The sequence below is a fragment of the Aplidium turbinatum genome, chromosome 18 (assembly GCF_918807975.1).
Source record: "Aplidium turbinatum chromosome 18, kaAplTurb1.1, whole genome shotgun sequence".
Taxonomy (NCBI): Eukaryota; Metazoa; Chordata; class Ascidiacea; order Aplousobranchia; family Polyclinidae; genus Aplidium; species Aplidium turbinatum.
This window is the reverse complement of record NC_137489.1, coordinates 13,016,167-13,034,995: the sequence shown is the minus strand read 5'-3', so window position 1 is coordinate 13,034,995 and position 18,829 is coordinate 13,016,167. Positions and strand designations below refer to the sequence as shown.

Below are 18,829 nucleotides of genomic sequence, written 5' to 3'. Positions count from 1 at the left end.
TCGAGTCCTTGTCGCCACCGAGTGTAGACATATTAAATGTTGGGGCTAAATTAACAATTAAAAAAATTAAGTTACACAAACACACAAAATTATTAGGCTACAGTAGTTATAAAAAACTTAACTGCAAAGACCGTAAAAATACAAAAAAGAATTTAAATGCACGATACCGTAGCTGTACGGGTATGAAGTCCTAAAGTCCACAAAACTTGCTTGGATTCTTCCATTTGAATCTACAAGCACAGATGGATTGTCTTTTAATCTTCTTTCTTGCCAATGAATGTCAAAGTTATTTTTCTTCAGTACCAAACTGAGAAGAAATGTCTTTACTTTTCTTTGCTTCTGTAAGAGTGTAGACTACCAACCAACAAATCTTCTTTTATTATTTCTTGTACTTCTAAGTAGTTCTTCTGCACTAGCTGACAACAAACACGTCGTTTATTTTTTATGCCTTCAAGTGCTTCTTGGCCTACCAGCTAACAAAAATCGTCTTTTATTTTTTATGGTCACAGCGGTAAACCATAATCTCTTCGTGGGAAAATTGTAACATAAAGTTCCCGGATCCGTTTGTCTGCATGTAGTGACCGAAAAGAAACACTCCTTGAAACGTCTATTCAATAAGTGTATTCCTGTAAAATTAGCCCGCGGCTATCGAAATCGAAATGCAATGCCTTACACCTCTAAAAAACTGTCACTACGATACAGATTACTTGGATAAAAGACGGAGAATTTGTCCAGCTAGCAAGCACCAAATAAACCAGTTAAATGTGCGACCGACTTCCAACACACAACTTCAAGAATGAATCAGAAAAATTTGTGATAACTCAAAGGCACATCAGTAGTTCGTGTGACGCAATATTTCATGTTTAAACAGGTTTCAACAGGTTTGACACAGGTCTTACGAACGATGGCGCAATTTTGGCTCATGTTTTAGGAATTTCCATGACGTAATATTCAGTAGACTTGAACGGTTTTTATATGACGTTTGATTAGGTGAACAATTGTCTGGAACAGGTAGGCGCAAATGTTTGTCTTGATTTGCATTCAATGGAATAGTTCCCCATTAAATCACTTGACAAAGAAACCTCATGATCGAACGGCGCTAGTTCGGCTCTCGGGGTAGGCTATGTGCTAATAACTACGCATTTCAAAAACAGCTCTCTAATCAGCGGCACTTAGTGAATGGAATGATTAACAGCCAACAACTCCAACAATCAGCAACTTTACTCAGCCTATCTTGGTACCCGGGCCTGCATCAGTGATTGAAAGCCTCTACAAGTATGCGAAACTGCCAGGATCAACTCGTAAAGATGGAATAATCTCAAAGGGGAATAATTGGAAGAACATTTTTGAACTAGGCTACACCATTTTCATCAAACTATTGTCTGGTTAATATTCAAAGCTTTTATTCGTATTGAAAAGTAGTAATCGCAAATTTTGATTGGATTATATCAACAATAATCGTACTAGTTACCCATCTGACAACATTGGTAGCCTACTGCTATGAGTGTCTGGCTGTCTGCTAACAAAAATGCTCAGAGATCTGAGGTCAGATAAACCGTTTAAAAAAATTAAAAGCTATAAAAATAGAGATAGCATCTATTTACACATTTTATGTACTATTTTTTTATTCTTAGCCTATATCCTAAACAATTCTCAGTTTGGTTGGTTCACTGCAGTCTGCAATAAACCACTTCACAAGACCAAAGTCGACTATAAGTCCATTTTTTTAGCATCGCCAACCTAAACTTTTTAAACATCTAAGGTTGGATCAACAAAAGCATACAAATTTTTAGAATTCACAAAACAGAAATATAAACAAATTTTAGTCATTTTTTGTCATGCGTTGACATTCAGTAGATACAATCGTAGGCTAGGTTACCACAGAAAGCTTTTTCAATTTTGAAATGGCAACACTAACCAAACTTGATTGAGACTTCAAATCGACTTTTATTAGACCCATGGGTCATATTAACAGTGGCTAAATGGGCTACTTTGTATAGTACAACCAATTAAAAAAAAAAAAAACTATATATTATACGTATAGTAAGTCAACTTAAATTCCAAAGTGATCTTGATCTTATTGACTTTCAAGATCAAGATCACACAAAAAAAAAGTGATCTTAGATCAAGATCACCAAAATAAAAGTGATCTTTAAGATCAAGATCACGCCCATCTCTGGCTACGTAGCAAACAATCCTAGTGCTTGCTTAATGCTTAGCCTATAGGCCTTTATCTCAATTCGTAAAATATGTCAGCAAATAATCGATTCTGCTAGCCTAGCCTTTATCACAATTAGTATAGAAATGACTGAGGTTAATAGGAATTAGCTGACCTGCTATTTAAGCTACGACTACCGCATCTTTTAATAAGAAGTATTACCACAATCGACTGAGAGCTTACAGGTTCACAGTTAACTTAGGCCTAGGCCTATCTAACTAATTGTCTAATTTGCGTAGGCTACTTTGTTTTAACTTATCGATGTCTTAATTATTTCATAACAGATATTTCAGAAAAGCAAAAGTGCAAATTTACTTCCAGCATATACATTTTTATACAGATAGTTTGTGCAAAAAAAGCGACTGTTTTTTGTAATTCGCTTCAAAAATACATTGTGTAAAAAAGAAAGATACCGTAACAAAAAAAAAGAGCCCCATCCGTACTTATGGAATTTTAGTTGTAGGTTACAATTTTTTTAAGAAACATTTATATTTAAATTTAAAAGTAGCCTACTGTAAAATGTTTCTTTTAAGCTAATTCTTTTGGTAGGTACCGTACGGCCTATTTGATTCCATAGAAATACTCCATTGAAACATAACATCTTACTATCGTCCTCTTAGGGAACGTTCAAATATTACGTAACGCCTTCGGGGGGGAGGGGGGGTTTATGCAAAGCGTTACGTTAGCGTCACATAGGGGGGAGGGGGTTCAGGCAAAACGTTACGTAACGCTTTCGAGTACGGAATGGTAGTTTTTTGTGCTGAATTCGTAGTGAAAAAGCTTTACATGAGAGAGGGGGGATTGAAAAAAGCGTTACGTTGGCGTTACATGGGGGAGGGGGGGGTCAAAAATTCGGAAAAAAAGCGTTACGTAATATTTGAACGTTCCCTTACAAAGACCCAACACAAAAATTTAGGGTAGGCTAACGCCTAGAACATCACACAACTAAGGCGGAAGAGCCATGTCCATTGAGTCCTGTCTTTGTCATTAGTTAGGCTACCAAGGGGGGTGGGGGGGACTTATATAACAGTCCCACTGTCCCAGGTATACAAGTTTTCTCATTTTCGCAAACCATCATTTTTTCCCGATTAGTTTTCTTTTTTCAATTTCGCCTGAGTTGTGTGATGTTCTAAGTTTTTCCAAAATTTAGGCCAGTAGGCCAAAGTCATGGATGGTGGATTGTTGAAGAATCTTTGACTTGTGGAGAAAGCAGAGATCAGCGCAATAAGAAAAAGAAAATAATTATCCGAAGATAAAAGTTCAAAACCAACTATTAACCAGACGTTGCAAACTAACAATAGGATAGGCTAAGCTAGAAGACTACCAATAAAGTGTATTAACTTTAACTGCTTTGCGAATTTAGCAATGCTTCTAGTACCGCCGAACGAAGCTTGTCTAGGCTCAGTGGCGTAGCTGGGGGGGGGGGGGGGGGGGGCGGACCGCCCCGGGCGGCACGTCTAGGGGCGGCACTTTCAGACTACGATTTTTGATTTTGATTATAATCTGATAAAAAAACGCATTTCATTTTCACATGCTTTTTTTTGAAGGGGCAGCAAAATCTGAATCCGCCCCGGGCGGCACATTCCCTAGCTACGCCACTGTCTAAACTCAAACCAATTAAAAACTTAGTAGGCCTTTGCTCTATCACGAACTTGACGACCAAGCAACTCAGACAGCACATCAGTCGTTTTTTTAGTAATTTGACGTCTTCAGAAGTTGAATCAATGTAAAAATTGACTGATATGCTGTCTGGGAAGTAGTTGTGATACCCACAGCTTGATTAGGCTATGCTTCGACGCTCGAAGTGACGGTATTACCGACTACCGTAGCCTACATATTGCCTATAAATTTTGCAAGTAACTTAGGGGAAAGTGGTGTAACGTGGACCAGTGTGTAATTTGGACCAGTCCCCTAACTCAAAAAATAAAAATCGTTTTGTCAGTATTTTTGAACAGCTTGAAAGAAAAAATAATAATAGCCCGGATGTGAAAAACTCAGCTCATTGGGTTTAGAAACGTGGACGGGAGATTGGAATTTGTGGTTTTGGGTATGCTGATGTTATTTTGGGGAGTTGATTGCTAAGCGCTGAGACGTTATTGGCATGACGTTTGAGTCTGATATGATGTTGGTATTATCTTTAACCTATAAAGAGATGTTGTGATCAATTACAAGACTTATAACCAAGTATGGAGGTCATAGTTGGTAATTTTTAACAGTGCATGACAGTGTGTAATTTGGACCAGTCATCTCACCTATGCAGCATCGCGTCAGTTCAAAATTCCCAAAGCTATACTAGTGTTAAAACATGTCCATAACAGGCTACCAATAAATATGCTACACAAGTGTCAAAAACCATTGGTCGACAACTTGATCTTCCCGAAAATATTGAAGATCAACTGGTCAAACATGTTTTGGAAATGGAGTGAAGATTTTATGGTTTAGGGGCCATAGATTTAAGAAAGCTTGCATATGACATTGCGTCTGCCAATAATATCAATACCCGCTTCAACAGTGAAAAGGGTCTGGCTGAAACAGATTGGCTTAAGGGATTCTTGAACCGTCATCCAGAAATTTCATTTCGAAGACCTCAAGCAACTTCAGTTGAAATTACATACTTCAATGGTCCAAAATACACACCCCAATGGTCCAAAATACACACCATATGTGTAATTTGGACCATTTTTCAACATTTTTTATTGCTTAATTATTCTGTATTTTTTTATTGTATGTGATTTATATTTTCTACACTGGTTTGCAAGTACCTAGACTGTATCTGGGTAAAAAATAATACACATTGACCGGAAATTGGCTGAGTTGTGCTTATTTTTCTTTAAGGGGTTCAAAATACACACCTTTCCCCTACAGTAAAACAGCACATAAAATAAGATTTTGACTTGAGCTCTATTAGTCTACTAATGTAAGCTTCCAGTATTGTGAAAATTGTTACAAGTTTTATTGTTCACTCATTGAAGTGTAGGCTACCGATAGTGCAACACAGAGAAAAAATTGAAGATTGCTTCGAGTGAAAAATGGTGATGCACATTGCACAGGCCCTATACAATTCATAACAAGCCAATTGCTGGAGAACTTAGGCTTCCTATATTACCTCTAGGCACGATTGAAAAACATCGACTGCAAATATTATGCCTTACAAATTCCTGTCGAAGCTGCTGCGTTGGAGTTTACATGAAAGAACGACTTTCGTGCTCACGAGGTTACAGGAAAACTGCTCCAAGAAAGGTCTACCATGACGGGTTGGTCAAAAGGTAGTCTCAGCTAGAGGTCGAAGAAAAGAACCCACCTCCCTAACAGCAGATTAACAATGACTGTGAAGACTGCCAATCCTTGAATTGTCAGTTTTGCTTTGATCAAATTTCCGCTCATATAGGCGTTTTAAGAAACACCGTGTTCTCAGGGGTAGGCTAAGTTAGGTATAACGAAATGAAAAAAGATTAACACCCACTGATGTATGGTTTGCTTTAGGGGAGTTACAATTTAACGTTAAACATTTTGACGTTGATTTTGCAACACATCATGTGATGTGGCTGATTTATCACATTTTGATTACCACTCCAGCTGCTGTCAGACTGAATTTTTCTAAGATTGTTTTACTTTTTGCTGACTCGGAATTATATAAAAGCTTTTTGTTGCCTTGGGGAAGCAGTAAAAAATGAGGAAAAGTAAGTTGAAAAACGCTCAATCAGACTGTTAAAAAGCGATTAACAATCTAATTAAAAAATTTTGAATCAGACGATGTTGAAACCCATTGTGTCACTTGGGGAAGACAGTAAAGAAGACGTTAATATATAATTATTAGAAAAACTTAGTCACCAAAAGATAGAAAAATCTAGAAAATTCTACAGAATCTGACAATTCACTAATCAAGCCGTATCTCTGGGCAACCACGATGCTTGTAATTTCGCTATATCGTAAAAATATTAACTCGGCGTCAGTGGTTGTCTTGTATTGCACAAATGTTGCAGATAAAATCAACACGACAAAGCAAGTTCAAATGAAACGCTTTCAAACGTTGGTACACATGATTTCGTTGCCAGTGGACAAAACACTGTGTACGTAAACTACACAATTCTTATCTGCAGTTGTCTCTGATAGTTCGTAGTCTTCACATGGCAAGATTATCTACAATTGTCGGTGATTAAACAATCAATTTTATTTTAGCTCAACAACTGTAATTACATATATGTGCCTTTATGGTTAATGCAAAAGCATTTGAGTTGTTTTTATGATTACAGAAAATAAACGTTATTTAACTTCTCGCTTTGCAACGAAGAACATGGTATCGCCAACGGAAAAGGATTCGCTAAGCATAAATTTTTCTTTGTTAACGCAATCATCGCATCCGAGTAGTAAAACAGTTCCTTTAGTTTTCCAACCATCCACTGCTAAAAAAAAGGCTGTTTTACCGAAATTAGCAAGGTTACACGCTGGACTTTTGTCAAGAGTGAGTGGTTAAGTATCGACAAGCTATGATGTTTGAAAGTAAAAACAAGAATAGGCTACCATATATAAACTGGTTTTCTTCCATCTTCTATAAATGATACCAACTCTCATCAAAAGTGTGAACTGGGACACAATTAAAAGTACAACAAAACTACAACTGTGGACACTATATAGGCTATTCTACTTCGATCTGACATTCAACTGCTATCATCTTATTTCCCACAATTCTGAGAACAGAAAGATCAGCTTTCTTGTTGATTGAAAGAAACTAATTTAACTGGTGATTGGTTACAGAACAGCCGAAACAACCTTTATGTTTCTCCACGGATACCTAAAGAAGGATACGAACTAACGAAAGCTTTTATTACGTCTGACAATAAAAGGGCTTCTGTTTATCGTAAAATGACAATTGGCACTGATAGTAATTTGATAAACCTTGTTAAAACTGCATAGCGCTATAACCATTAGGCATTAATATTCACTGATGCTCATAATTACTGTACTTGTTAATTTAACTACTCGTACACTTGCTTTACACCTAGCCTACTGCAAAGGTTTTGCTAAGAAAAATACCTTACTGGTAACCTTTCAATTATCTTCCCAAACAACTCTACATAACACTTGCTAACTGTCTTTTGTAGCTGACTGTATTAGCAGCACAATAAAGTTTTCTGCAATTTTAAAAAGAACCGCATGTTTAACGCAGTACCAACTACAGCCCTTCTAGTGCCATGAGAATAAAGCAATCGCTGTGAGCCTTCGTATCCCCTTCATTGGATATCCCTGTGTTTCTCAAGAGGGAACATATAATTTTAAGCCTTGCAACAAATGAAAACAAGCGGTAGACCGATACAATAAAAAGCAAAAAAATATGAAATATACCAGCAGACAATGTACAAAGGTATCGTATAGCAAGAAAAGTAAACATATTGCAACAAGAACAGGCATTAAGTTGTTTTTTTTTCTTTACAGTACAGACTTGAGCTCATAAAGACAAAATCTATTTAAAATGCTTCACAAAAAAACATGTCAAAAGTACATGGCCATGATGATCACTGCACAATAAAAACTTTCTACATGATAAAACAATATTATACTGCAGAATGTATACAAAAGTCCAAAACTATTTCAAACCAGTTGCTATGTAAAGCACTGCAAATGAACATATTTTATTGCAATTTCATTTACAAAAATGGTGAAACGATAGTGAGTTAGGTACTCGGAATTTTTGCTATGTTTTGACTTTGTCATGAAGTCGAAAAATACGCTTAATCCCATACCGATCTATATTAGTTGCGGTCGAACATACTTTAAGACTGCTCAGATATCATATTGCGCCCACAGGATGAGACCAAACAAAAATGGGTTATAAGAGCGGCCAAATGTCTTGTCTTTACATTTGGTGCCACACGGGAGAACGAAGTAATGATTATGAAGTAAAATGGGATCATTTGATATTTAGAAAGTCCCTTTTCATTTCAAGAATATTCTGCCGAAAAAGTCAGAAATCAGCATGACATTTTGATTGAAAAACCTTTACCTTCGGACGGCTATTACCAAAACAAATTTCTAAGTTATTTTCTATTCATCTTTTTTTCCTATTTAATTAAGACCTTCACGTCGTAATCACACGTTTTCTGACTTGGTATCGTAGTTTCAACTTTAACAACTAAAAGTAGAACTTCACTTTGACAAGGCTAAACTAAGTTGATTTAGCATTAAAAAGTATGTACTGCAAGCCTTAAAGCAGCCGGCGGCCATGGCCGCTAAGTAGTGTATGAATGACCGCCGGTGCTACCTTCTCAGTCGGCCAAGTTTGGCCGCCGGTTTCTTCTAGCCAATTATTTAATTTCGCAATAGAATGATCGTGGATTAAATGTCGAAAATATGTAGTATCAAAGAGTGACGCAGAATTAGGTCAGCGCGTCATAATCACCACTGTTGTATTGCGCGGGAACATTTGTTATTGTATATATATAAATGGAATATATCCAGCTGCGATCACCAGCGCTGTAAGTCTTGTTTGCAATTCCCGACGTTTATTTTAACAAAGTGTTAATCCGAAGTGCTAATTTACATCGGCTGGCAATATTGTCGTTTTTATATCGATTCAATGTTGTCGGACATTGAATCGTTATTAACAAGGAGAACTACGGTTAGTTGAAATCGGAAGGGAAAACACGTGTCTTCATAGTTGAGAAATGTTCCAGCTGTGGGTTAGTGACTTCTCACCTCCAATGGTGACATAATAACTGGGTATTTTTTTCGGTCATTTATCGGTCATTGACCGATTTTTTAGCAAATTGTCGGAAAAAAATATATAGTCAATTCGGTGCAATAAAAGATGTCTGCGGTCGGGTGTTGCAAGGTTGAGTTTCGCTGATAAACGTTGAAGAAACGTTTGTCTGTTCTAACTTTTCTCTGATAAAACACGACAACGTTTCTCAGTGAAACTTAATGTTGTAGCTAGTCAGGAAGTGCAAATTTTGGTTTGTATCAGCTACTTGAAAGGAAATATTTTCATCAGAAACAATGACCGAAATAAATCAAAAATAACCGAATTTTTTCAAGTCATTTCGGACAAATGACCGAAAAGTCCCAGCGAAAAACAAAACCCAGCATCATAACGGAATAAATGGTCAGGGTTTATGAAAGGCGGTATGCAGTTGAAACAATCTACTGAGCTGCGAGAAGTTGCAACAATATAGTGTCGTTAGATGGTCCCGCAATAGCATGTGACAGTGACAATCCCGATAAAGCAGTTATTGCGTGGTACAACGATTCTATTGCAGGACGCCTCCCAGACTTCAACAACGCTAAGTGGTCATTTTAACACTGTTGCAAGTTTAATTCTATTTACTTGTGCTATCGTTATTTGTATTTTGGCCTCCAAGCACGCAGATTTGGCCGCCGAGAAGGAGCTCTTGGTAGACCTCGATGGCTGCCGGAAAAAAATACGAGTTTTAAGGCCTGTACTGTACAACAAAGTAAATAATGTTATGATCAACTAAAATTTGTACAAGTATTGAATTTACACAAATTTAGGTGAGCTAAACAAGTATGTCAATCATGGAAATACAAAAGCAGTGTAATGGAACTTTGTAGATTTCGACTGAAAAGAGGGGGTTTGAGTTGTTATTGCATTAAACAGCAAGGCAATGCAGTAAAACGTGTCATTTCAAGTCTTGTTGGGAGAGATTGTCAAATATAGACTTAAAATTTGACCAAACGGCTGCCCCTTCTTTGTGCAATTTCATTTGCAAGACAGCGTATTTCATGAAGATTTCTTTCAGATCCATAACTTTGCGTTTATTAAAAATTTCCACTTCCTGAAGTGCCTCTTCCAAAAATTCACTTGCAGTTGAACGATGTTGCTCAAATTTTTCTTGAAAATCTAGGATTTTCTTATCTAGCACCATCACTTTTTGTTTTGTCTGTTCAGGCGTATCCGCACCAAATAAACGAGATTTCACGCCACCAAAAGAAAAAGTTTTTACATTTCCAGATTGCAAACGTCCCTTTTCAGCCATACCAAGCACGACTTGGTTTTCATACCACTCTGCATTATACTGCATGGCTTCATGCTTCTTGCAAATCATCTGAAAATACACAGTTGAGTACGTTACAGCAATTATATTTCACTTTGCAATGGAACTCTACTTGAAAGAAACTTTTGAATGTGATCTCAGCTTGTTTCAACATATAACATATATTTTTCACATAGAAATCACCTTAACAACAAATTTCAGGAGGAATATATTAACCTTCACCAACAACCAACATGCTGATGAATTAACACCATAACTTTCAATAAGTTTAAACAAATTGATATTAAATATTACACTTTATGATGAGTTATATTCATCATCATCATAATCCATCGTCGGTTTGTTCCCCACTAGTGGGGGTGGCCGATTGTTTCCGCGCAGCAATTGTTTTAATCCCTTTTCTCCATTTCACTCTGTCCCTTGCATCTTCCTCCTTCAGTCCGACTTTTTTAAATTCATCCTTCACTTGTTGTTTCCACGTTCTTCTTGGACGACCGCGTTTCCTCTTCCCATCCACCTTTAGATCTAGTGCCTTTCTAAGAAAACTTCCTTCCTCCCTCCTTATCACATGTCCATACCATCTTACTCCATTTGCCCTTGCCAGTTGGTCTATGGTCTCTCTCATCTCTAGCATATCCAACAATTCTTCAGTCCTTTTTTCCCTTCTCGTTTTCACCCCACACATTGCTCTCACCATTGACCTTTCCGTTCTTCTCAGGATTGCCAGTTCACTCTCTGTCAATATCCATGTCTTGCTACCATATAGCATTGCAGGCCGCACACAGCTCCGATACACTTTCCCTTTCATCCTTAGTGAAAATTTTCTGCCATACAACATTTCCCCACATTCCCTGAACTTTGCCCAGCCCAATCTTGTCCTTGTTGTCACCGCTGCTTCACATCCACCACTTCCATTTATCCGATCACCCAGATAACAGAAGTCTGTCACTGTTTCGATGCCATGGCAGAACTCATCATCATGGCTTTTCACTTCATTCCTTCCTTTACTGCATTTCCCACAAACAAAACACTTCGCCAATCTTGTTGCGGCTCTCTTGACATTAGCACATCTTGCATGTACCCACTTTCCACAATCCTTGCATTGCATTGAATTTCTCATCACTCTCTTGCCACATATTCCACAGGGATCTACTTTGCTCTCAACAACTGTTCCTTCTGCTCCACTCACCATCACTCACCATCATATTGTCAAACGTAATGAAAATCTAGTGCTACTAATAAGCAACTTTCAATATAAAATGGAATTCAAAATTACACAAAAAAATAAAAATGTTTAATAAAGTCATGCTAGGTAAAGCAAAAAAGTAAATAGCACCTTCAATGAGTCAGCGAAGTAAAAGTATTCCTTTAATTGCTCAGCAATAATGTTTTCTTCATTAGCCAACCCATCAATAGAGTTCGTCCATTTCTCCACTTCAACACTAGCCTTTTGCAAAGCTTCACGAAAAGATGGATCTTCTATTAGAGACCATTCTTTGAAGACACGGGAGTAGTTTGCATGAATTTTATAAATCCCAAATACTCTCTCAGCCACATTAGCTCGAGCCTTTAAAAGCGATGATGCTCCCACTCGCAAATGCTCTGCGTATGCCTTCAACTGCTCAAACCTTGAATATTTTAAAGCACAATTAGTTAAATTCAAAGCTTGTAGATATCTCATTAACAATAACAAACATAGCTACTTCCTTTTTGTTAATTTTATGATATTTTCAACTTTCTTGGACAAAGAGTAATTGTTTAAATAACCCAGTTTACAGATAGTGTTTATTTTTTCACCAGTTATCACATTTTAGCACCTTGTTGTAAGGTTCTGAGATAAAAATAAAATCTTAAGGCTATGTAATTATCAATTAATATTGTAATTGTATAATCTAACTACTGTATCTGCACATGTAAATAAAGATAAATAAACTTAACATGCAGGTGTTTACTTGAACCAAGTAAAACATATGAAAATAATTAGTGGCTTCAACAAACTCCGACCACTTGTTACTCCGGCCCAAAGCCGAATTTGTGTGTGGCAACCCTGTGTGTGGTTGTGGGTCAAGTTCATGTGACCTTGGATAAATCTAGTTTTATGTATGATGGTGATATTGTAGTGATACAAGAATACACAATTACACATGTTGGCTGAAACATTGGTCTGAAATGTAGGGATGTGCCGATTACAGAATTTTGCCGATGCAGACTCCGATGCCGATTCTTAAATATCTGCCGATTCCGATGCCGATTCTTTGGTTAAATGATTAAAGCTGCTTTTAGTTGGCGCTCTACAAGTGGTTGCGATTTTGTTACAAGTTGCTGCCTTTTAAATGTCTAAAAGCGTTCACTTTGTCGCCTGCTCTAGACAGCGTGATTTTTTATGGTAGTTCTTCGCTTCTTGCGCGCTACAAAGTGGTGATAGACACGCGTTTTATTTGTTGCGGAAATCAGTGAAAAGAGAAAAATCGCCATTGCTCACAGAGTGCAAAATAAACGTAGCTTAATGCAGTGTGCAAAATATTATCTTGTGCGGTTTGCAGTATTTTTCTCGCAGAATTCAAGAAGGTGCCAGAAACAAGAAGAGAAAAAGACTAGAGTGTAAAAGAAAATGAAAGCAGCGGTATTGAATATACAAAAACCTTTAAAAGATTCCGATGCCGATTCTTTGGTTAAATGATTAAAGCTGCTTTTAGTTGGCGCTCTACAAGTGGTTGCGATTTTGTTACAAGTTGCTGCCTTTTAAATGTCTAAAAGCGTTCACTTTGTCGCCTGCTCTAGACAGCGTGATTTTTTATGGTAGTTCTTCGCTTCTTGCGCGCTACAAAGTGGTGATAGACACGCGTTTTATTTGTTGCGGAAATCAGTGAAAAATCGCCATTGCTCACAGAGTGCAAAATAAACGTAGCTTAATGCAGTGTGCAAAATATTATCTTGTGCGGTTTGCAGTATTTTTCTCGCAGAATTCAAGAAGGTGCCAGAAACAAGAAGAGAAAAAGACTAGAGTGTAAAAGAAAATGAAAGCAGCGGTATTGAATATACAAAAACCTTTAAAAAAGTAACACACCAGCCTTGCATTCAAAGTGCATCAATAGGCGAAAAAAGAAAAACATCTTGTGAAGAAATTAGTATTGTTTTCGAATGCAGAGTTGCAGTCAATCTTGTTGCTTAGCAAACACGTGAAGATTACCGGGTAGCTGGTTTGATTACGTTTGCGCAATCACACGATTGTTTGTTGAACCATGGACTTCTAAATAGTAGCATCTGGACTGGAAACGCAGTGACCAACAAAAAGCCAAACAGTTGGTACAACAGTGGGCCAACAGGGTTAGTTACTTGGCTGTTGGCCCACTGTTGGCCAACTGTTGTACCAACTGTTTGGCCTTTTGTTGGTCACTGCGTTTCCAGTCCAGATGCTACTATTTAGAAGTCCATGGTTGAACGCATTCAGCGTAATAGGCCTATACTTGGAAGTTACTTCTCTCTGCTTAGTAAATTAACATTAAGCAACTTTCAGTGACTACGAATTTTACAATGATTAAACAATAATTTCAAAGAACATTTCCGCTTTTTAATATTCAAAATTAAAGGCACGTAAATTAAAATGCAATAACATCAACTTTTCTCCAGTTGCTGTAGTAAGTCTGTTCCGTTGAGGCGTAAAAATATTGCCACCTGTGCTAAAAATTCGTTCGCTTTCGATCTGGTGGTGACGAAAGCAATTTATTTGCAATTTTGCTCAGCTCAGGAAACATAGTATTGTTTGCTTTCCACCAAATCATTTCTCTTCTTGCTGCGCTAAAAATGTCTGCATTAAGGTATATTCTACAGATCAAAGAAAACTCCTTAATTTTGCCGAATGCCGACTAGAGCTGGGACAGCATTTGGCTGTAACATAGTCCGTTTCATGCGTTGAACAAACAATCGAGTGATTATTGCGCAAACGAGGTAATCTTTTTTCACGTGTTTACTAAGTGACAAGATTCATTCACTGCAATTCAGCGTCTGAAAAGATATAACTTGCTACTTCACACGTTGTTTTCCATTGACGCCCTTTGTTTTTTTTCAAAAGCGTTTTGAATCTTTCAGACAGTTGTTCTCATTTTCTTTGCAGTTTATACTCCCTCGCCTTTTCTCTTGACTTGCTTTTAGCGCCTCGCATACTGCAAGCTAATAACTATTATGTAATAATCCATTTCTCCTTTAACTTCTAACCGTTGTGTAATCATTCAACTTTTATATTTTATATGGTCTGATTTTCTCTTTGAACGTTTTTCGTCATTTCAAAGAAAGAAAGTATTTTGATCTCCTCCATACTAAACAAGAGTTTACAAAATGGCGGACAATCGTCATAATTTAGAGTTTTAGACTACCGCTCTCCGAATGCTAGTTGACGCTAATGCGGTTGTTCAAAGAAGCCGTTCTTTGATCGGTATTTCCACGCGCTCGCGCTACTTTTGATTAGGAAACTTTGATGAAGAATCGGAAAGAATCGGCAATTTTTTCCGATGCCGATTCTCCAAAAATTGCCGATACCTGCCGATTCCGATTAATCGGCACATCCTTACTGAAATGTATTGTGTACATATATATAAGATTGAAAACGGTTTTAAGGAAGTCAATCAAAAATCCTCAATATCTTAAAAACAATACTACATGTGGTGAACAGAAACCATAGATAAATTTGAAATCTGCTCAAAGGTTTACTCCTAAATGAACCCTTTTAAAGGACCATAAGCATTGCCATAATGCACCTTTAGCCCTCTGTCTACCGAAAAAAATATATGCAAGTTTTGCCGTTGGGGTCCATTGGACCCCAAATTTTAAAGTACTTGTTTTGAACAAAAAAAATCAGCTCCGATGATAGAAATTACAGCTCAACAGGAAAGGACGTAACAGACTACAAAAATTATAACTTATAAACACTGTAGAAAAATCAAAAATACTCGAAATTTAACAAACAAGTCATACAGTAGCCCTTGCACAAAGCAAACTGATAAGGAATTGGTCTATTCTTGAGCAATGGCCACACTATTGAAAGATTTGGCTAAAAAACGCATATTAGGCCTACATATTAGTTCACAAGAAATATTGTGAGTTGATATATTATTGAGTATACTATATATATTATATATTCATTGCAAATGAATTGCGAGTGCTCTTGGCAAACGTTGAGTTTGCAAGTAGCATAGAATTGTCAACACTTTTGATATTTGTGTCTTTCGCAAAGATAGCATCTAGCCTTCTTTGATTTTGGCGCCTGACCTTCAACAGCTGTTTCTTTTATTTTGTTGCGGATTTAGATGTCTTGTTGATATTGAAGTTGAAGCTGGTAATCCAGCAAGGTCTTTTCTTAGTTGGATCTAAAATTGTCTTTTCTTTCATGCATGTATGCTTCAGTGTTGTGCTGCTATTTTGGCCTTGCAACTGATACCACATCACAAAGCATTGACAGCAGTGACATCGATCATATTGCAAAATCGACCATCGGCCACCGTCTCGTCTTTCTTTTGGATTTTTGGAAGTGTATTTCCTAACCATTCTGTCAATAGTGTCGAGTGTCGACTACTCTTTTAGTGTCGTTGGAATACAAGATTACTTCGAATGCAGCAGGCTTGGGGTCCAACCCCACGGTACAAGATGTTATTATTTTTTTCTATGCTACCAACTTTTGTTTCAGATCAATAATTATTATATGGTCCTAAAGATCAAGCAAAGCTGTGAAAAGTCAAGGTATATCAATATCGCATCTGCTATATGTCCTGAGAAATCGCAGAACAAAATTTGTTTTGGGGTCCATTGGACCCCACGGTAGACAGAGGGTTAGGAGTGCCTGGTTGGTTATCACTTCACTGCTTGATAAGAGTGGTGTACCAACAACCAGGGTCGTTGACAGGATAGTTTGGTCCTGATATCAATACGTCTCTTAGGCCCCAAATTCATATACTTCTAAAATAAACACACCGTATCCAATGAATACAAGGTGGTTTCTTCAAGTTCCCAAGCCCCTAAAACCATCCCAGGTGCAAAAGTACCCTTTGGACCTCCCCATCAATGCTAGCCTACTGCCAACCACTGTTTGGTTAAAACATTGATAATATGAGTATTAAAATTAACAAAGGCCAGAAGCCAAAACATTCTCTAGCCGGAGATCCTGCCTCCGGCCAAACTGTTGCCTCCAATGCATCAATAAAAATGATATTGGTACCTTATATCAGGACTCTTCACTCTCAAAGATGCATTCATCATTTTCAGCCAAGAGTCTTGCTTTGCTTGGAAGCCAGTTGCTACAATGGCATTTTGCCAACTGTCTTGTTTTAGGATGAAATATTTGACAAATTTATCGCTTGATAATTTAGAATGCTCTGATACACGGTTCAAAAACGATTCCAACCCAGCTCTTCTATTTTCAAGAGACTCAGCATCAGTAGTGTCAATGGCTGCAATCTTTGCCCAGAGAAAATTAACCTGCTTTTCTGGAAGTGGTGGGACAACAACAGCAGGGTATGTAACAATCAGATAGTTCCGAAGCAACTCAAATTCAATGAACTTTCTACGAAGTGAGATAACATCCTTCTCTTCAGTGGGGTCAGAACTTTCCGGTTTTGAATGAACAACAAAATCTGAAAAGCTTTCTTGCGATTTTAAACTCACATTTTGAGGTATTTTCTTCCAATAAGTGATAGTAATGTTTAATTGACTAAGCAGTGTTTCTGCTACACTGGTTACTTGATCTTCTGATTCGGTGACAATCACAGTGTCTGCTTTTACGTTTTCTTCCTCCAAATCATTTTTGTCTTCTTGTGGATTTTCCATTGTATTCAAGTAGGTTTTGGTGAAATTAGTCGACAAATAGTTCAGTGTTAGTTACCGTATGCAAATACTACAAACATCAAATCGTCTCAATATAAACTTCTAGGCCTTGTCAGATAATCCAATGCAATATTCTATATAAAATGAAATATGTAACAAAACAAGCCTTATGAATTGTAGTCAGTATCAAAAGGTCAATCAATCAATAGCTTGAACATTGCAAATGAAAAACTTCTGCAATATATACGTATAGGCTGTGGCTATATTTACACTAAATAGTGTAATAATAGCCTCAATAGTGTTGCCAGATAAGAAATTATGCCCTAATTTGAGAAAAGTTTAAAGCTGTTGAAAACAAAAACTTGTATATTGGAATTTTTTTAGTCCTGGGCAAAAGATTAGAGTTGTAAATGCAAAAAAGACGAACCGTTTTTTTTAAAAAAAAACTTGGGCCAAAAAAAACATGCGTTTTATTGTTTGTTTTTTTTCATATTTTTCTGGAAAAGTTGCAAATTTTTTACAATTTGCAGCTTAGTTTCATTATAGTGCTCTTGAAAAACATTAAATTAGTAAAAATGGTTTTATTGAAGTGCTAAAATTCTTAAGTGTTTGTGCTTAGCAGCAGCATATGTTTTTTGCATGACCCTACGATGTTTCACTTTCTTCTTCATTCTCAGTCATGTTTGTGGCAGTAGACCTGACAAACATTGAATTAATGCAATTTGATACATGACATAATGTAGATGAGTTAATTTTATTTTCCTTTTATGGAAGTGCCTGTTCCAGACAATGGTTCACCTAATCAAACGTCATATAAAAAAACGTTCAAGTCTACTGAATATTACGTCATGGAAGTTGCTAGAAAATGTGCCAAAATTGCACCATCGTTCATAAGACTTGTGTCAAACCTGTTTGGACCTGTTTGGGCCTGTTTCAGTTTGAAACCTGTTTAAACAGGAAATATTACATCAGCTTTGAACACCTGTTTGAATGACTTCATAATTGTCTTTCATTATTGCGTCACAGTACTGCATATGTGAGTTTGAGATATTGCGATCTATTCTGGTCATTCGTAAAATGATTGTTTGAAAGTTGGCCGCACATTTAACTGTTGGCTTAGTGCTTGCTAGCTGGACAAAAGTTCCGTCTTTTATCCAAGTAATCTGTATCGTAGTGACAGTTTTTAGAGGTGTACGGCGTTGCATCTCGATTTCGATAACCGCGGGCTAATTTTACAGGAATACACTTATTGAATAGACGTTTCAAGGAGTGTTTCTTTTTCGGTCGATACATACAGACGAACGGATTCGGGAATCTTATGTTACAATTTTCCCACGAAGAGATTATGGTTTACCGCTGTGACCATAAAAAATAAAAGACGATTTTGTTAGCTGGTAGGCCAAGAAGCACTTGAAGGCACAAAAAATAAAAGACGAGTTCTTGTTAGCTGGTAGGCCAAGAAGCACATAAAAAATAAAAGACGTGTTTGTTGTCAGCTAGTGCAGAAGAACTACTTAGAAGTACAAGAAATAATAAAAGAAGATTTGTTGGTTGGTAGTCTACACTCTTACAGAAGCAAGGAAAAGTAAAGACATTTCTTCTCAGTTTGGTACTGAAGAAAAATAACTTTGACATTCATTGGCAAGAAAGAAGATTAAAGACAATCCATCTGTGCTTGTAGATTCAAGTGGAAGAATTCAAGCAAGTTTTGTGGACTTTTGGACTTCATATACTCGTACAGCTACGGTATCGTGCATTTAAATTCTTTTTTGTATTTTTTACGGTCTTT

At 37.1% G+C, this 18,829-nt stretch overlaps 1 protein-coding gene across 1 annotated transcript; it reads right to left on the bottom strand.

The window, feature by feature from the left end:
- Positions 1-6,168: 6,168 nt before the first annotated feature.
- Positions 6,169-17,102, bottom strand: LOC145787490 (sorting nexin-4-like). Its single transcript, XM_082599241.1, has 3 exons — positions 16,436-17,102; positions 11,564-11,855; positions 6,169-10,278 (listed from the first exon to the last, which is right to left on the bottom strand). Exons 1-3 carry the CDS (start codon positions 17,041-17,043, stop codon positions 9,853-9,855), a joined length of 1,326 nt encoding a protein of 441 aa, XP_082455367.1. The 5' UTR covers positions 17,044-17,102; the 3' UTR covers positions 6,169-9,852.
- Positions 17,103-18,829: the final 1,727 nt, after the last annotated feature.

Excerpts from the sequence above, each read along its gene's own strand:
- LOC145787490 (XM_082599241.1), bottom strand. The coding sequence starts at position 17,043 with ATGGAAAATCCACAAGAAGACAAAAATGATTTGGAGGAAGAAAACGTA. Across the intron at positions 11,856-16,435 it reads GTGAAGAGTCCTGATATAAG|GTTTGAGCAGTTGAAGGCAT; the intron begins GTACCAATATCA and ends AAAATATTCAAG. Across the intron at positions 10,279-11,563 it reads ACTTCGCTGACTCATTGAAG|ATGATTTGCAAGAAGCATGA; the intron begins GTGCTATTTACT and ends GTGTATTTTCAG.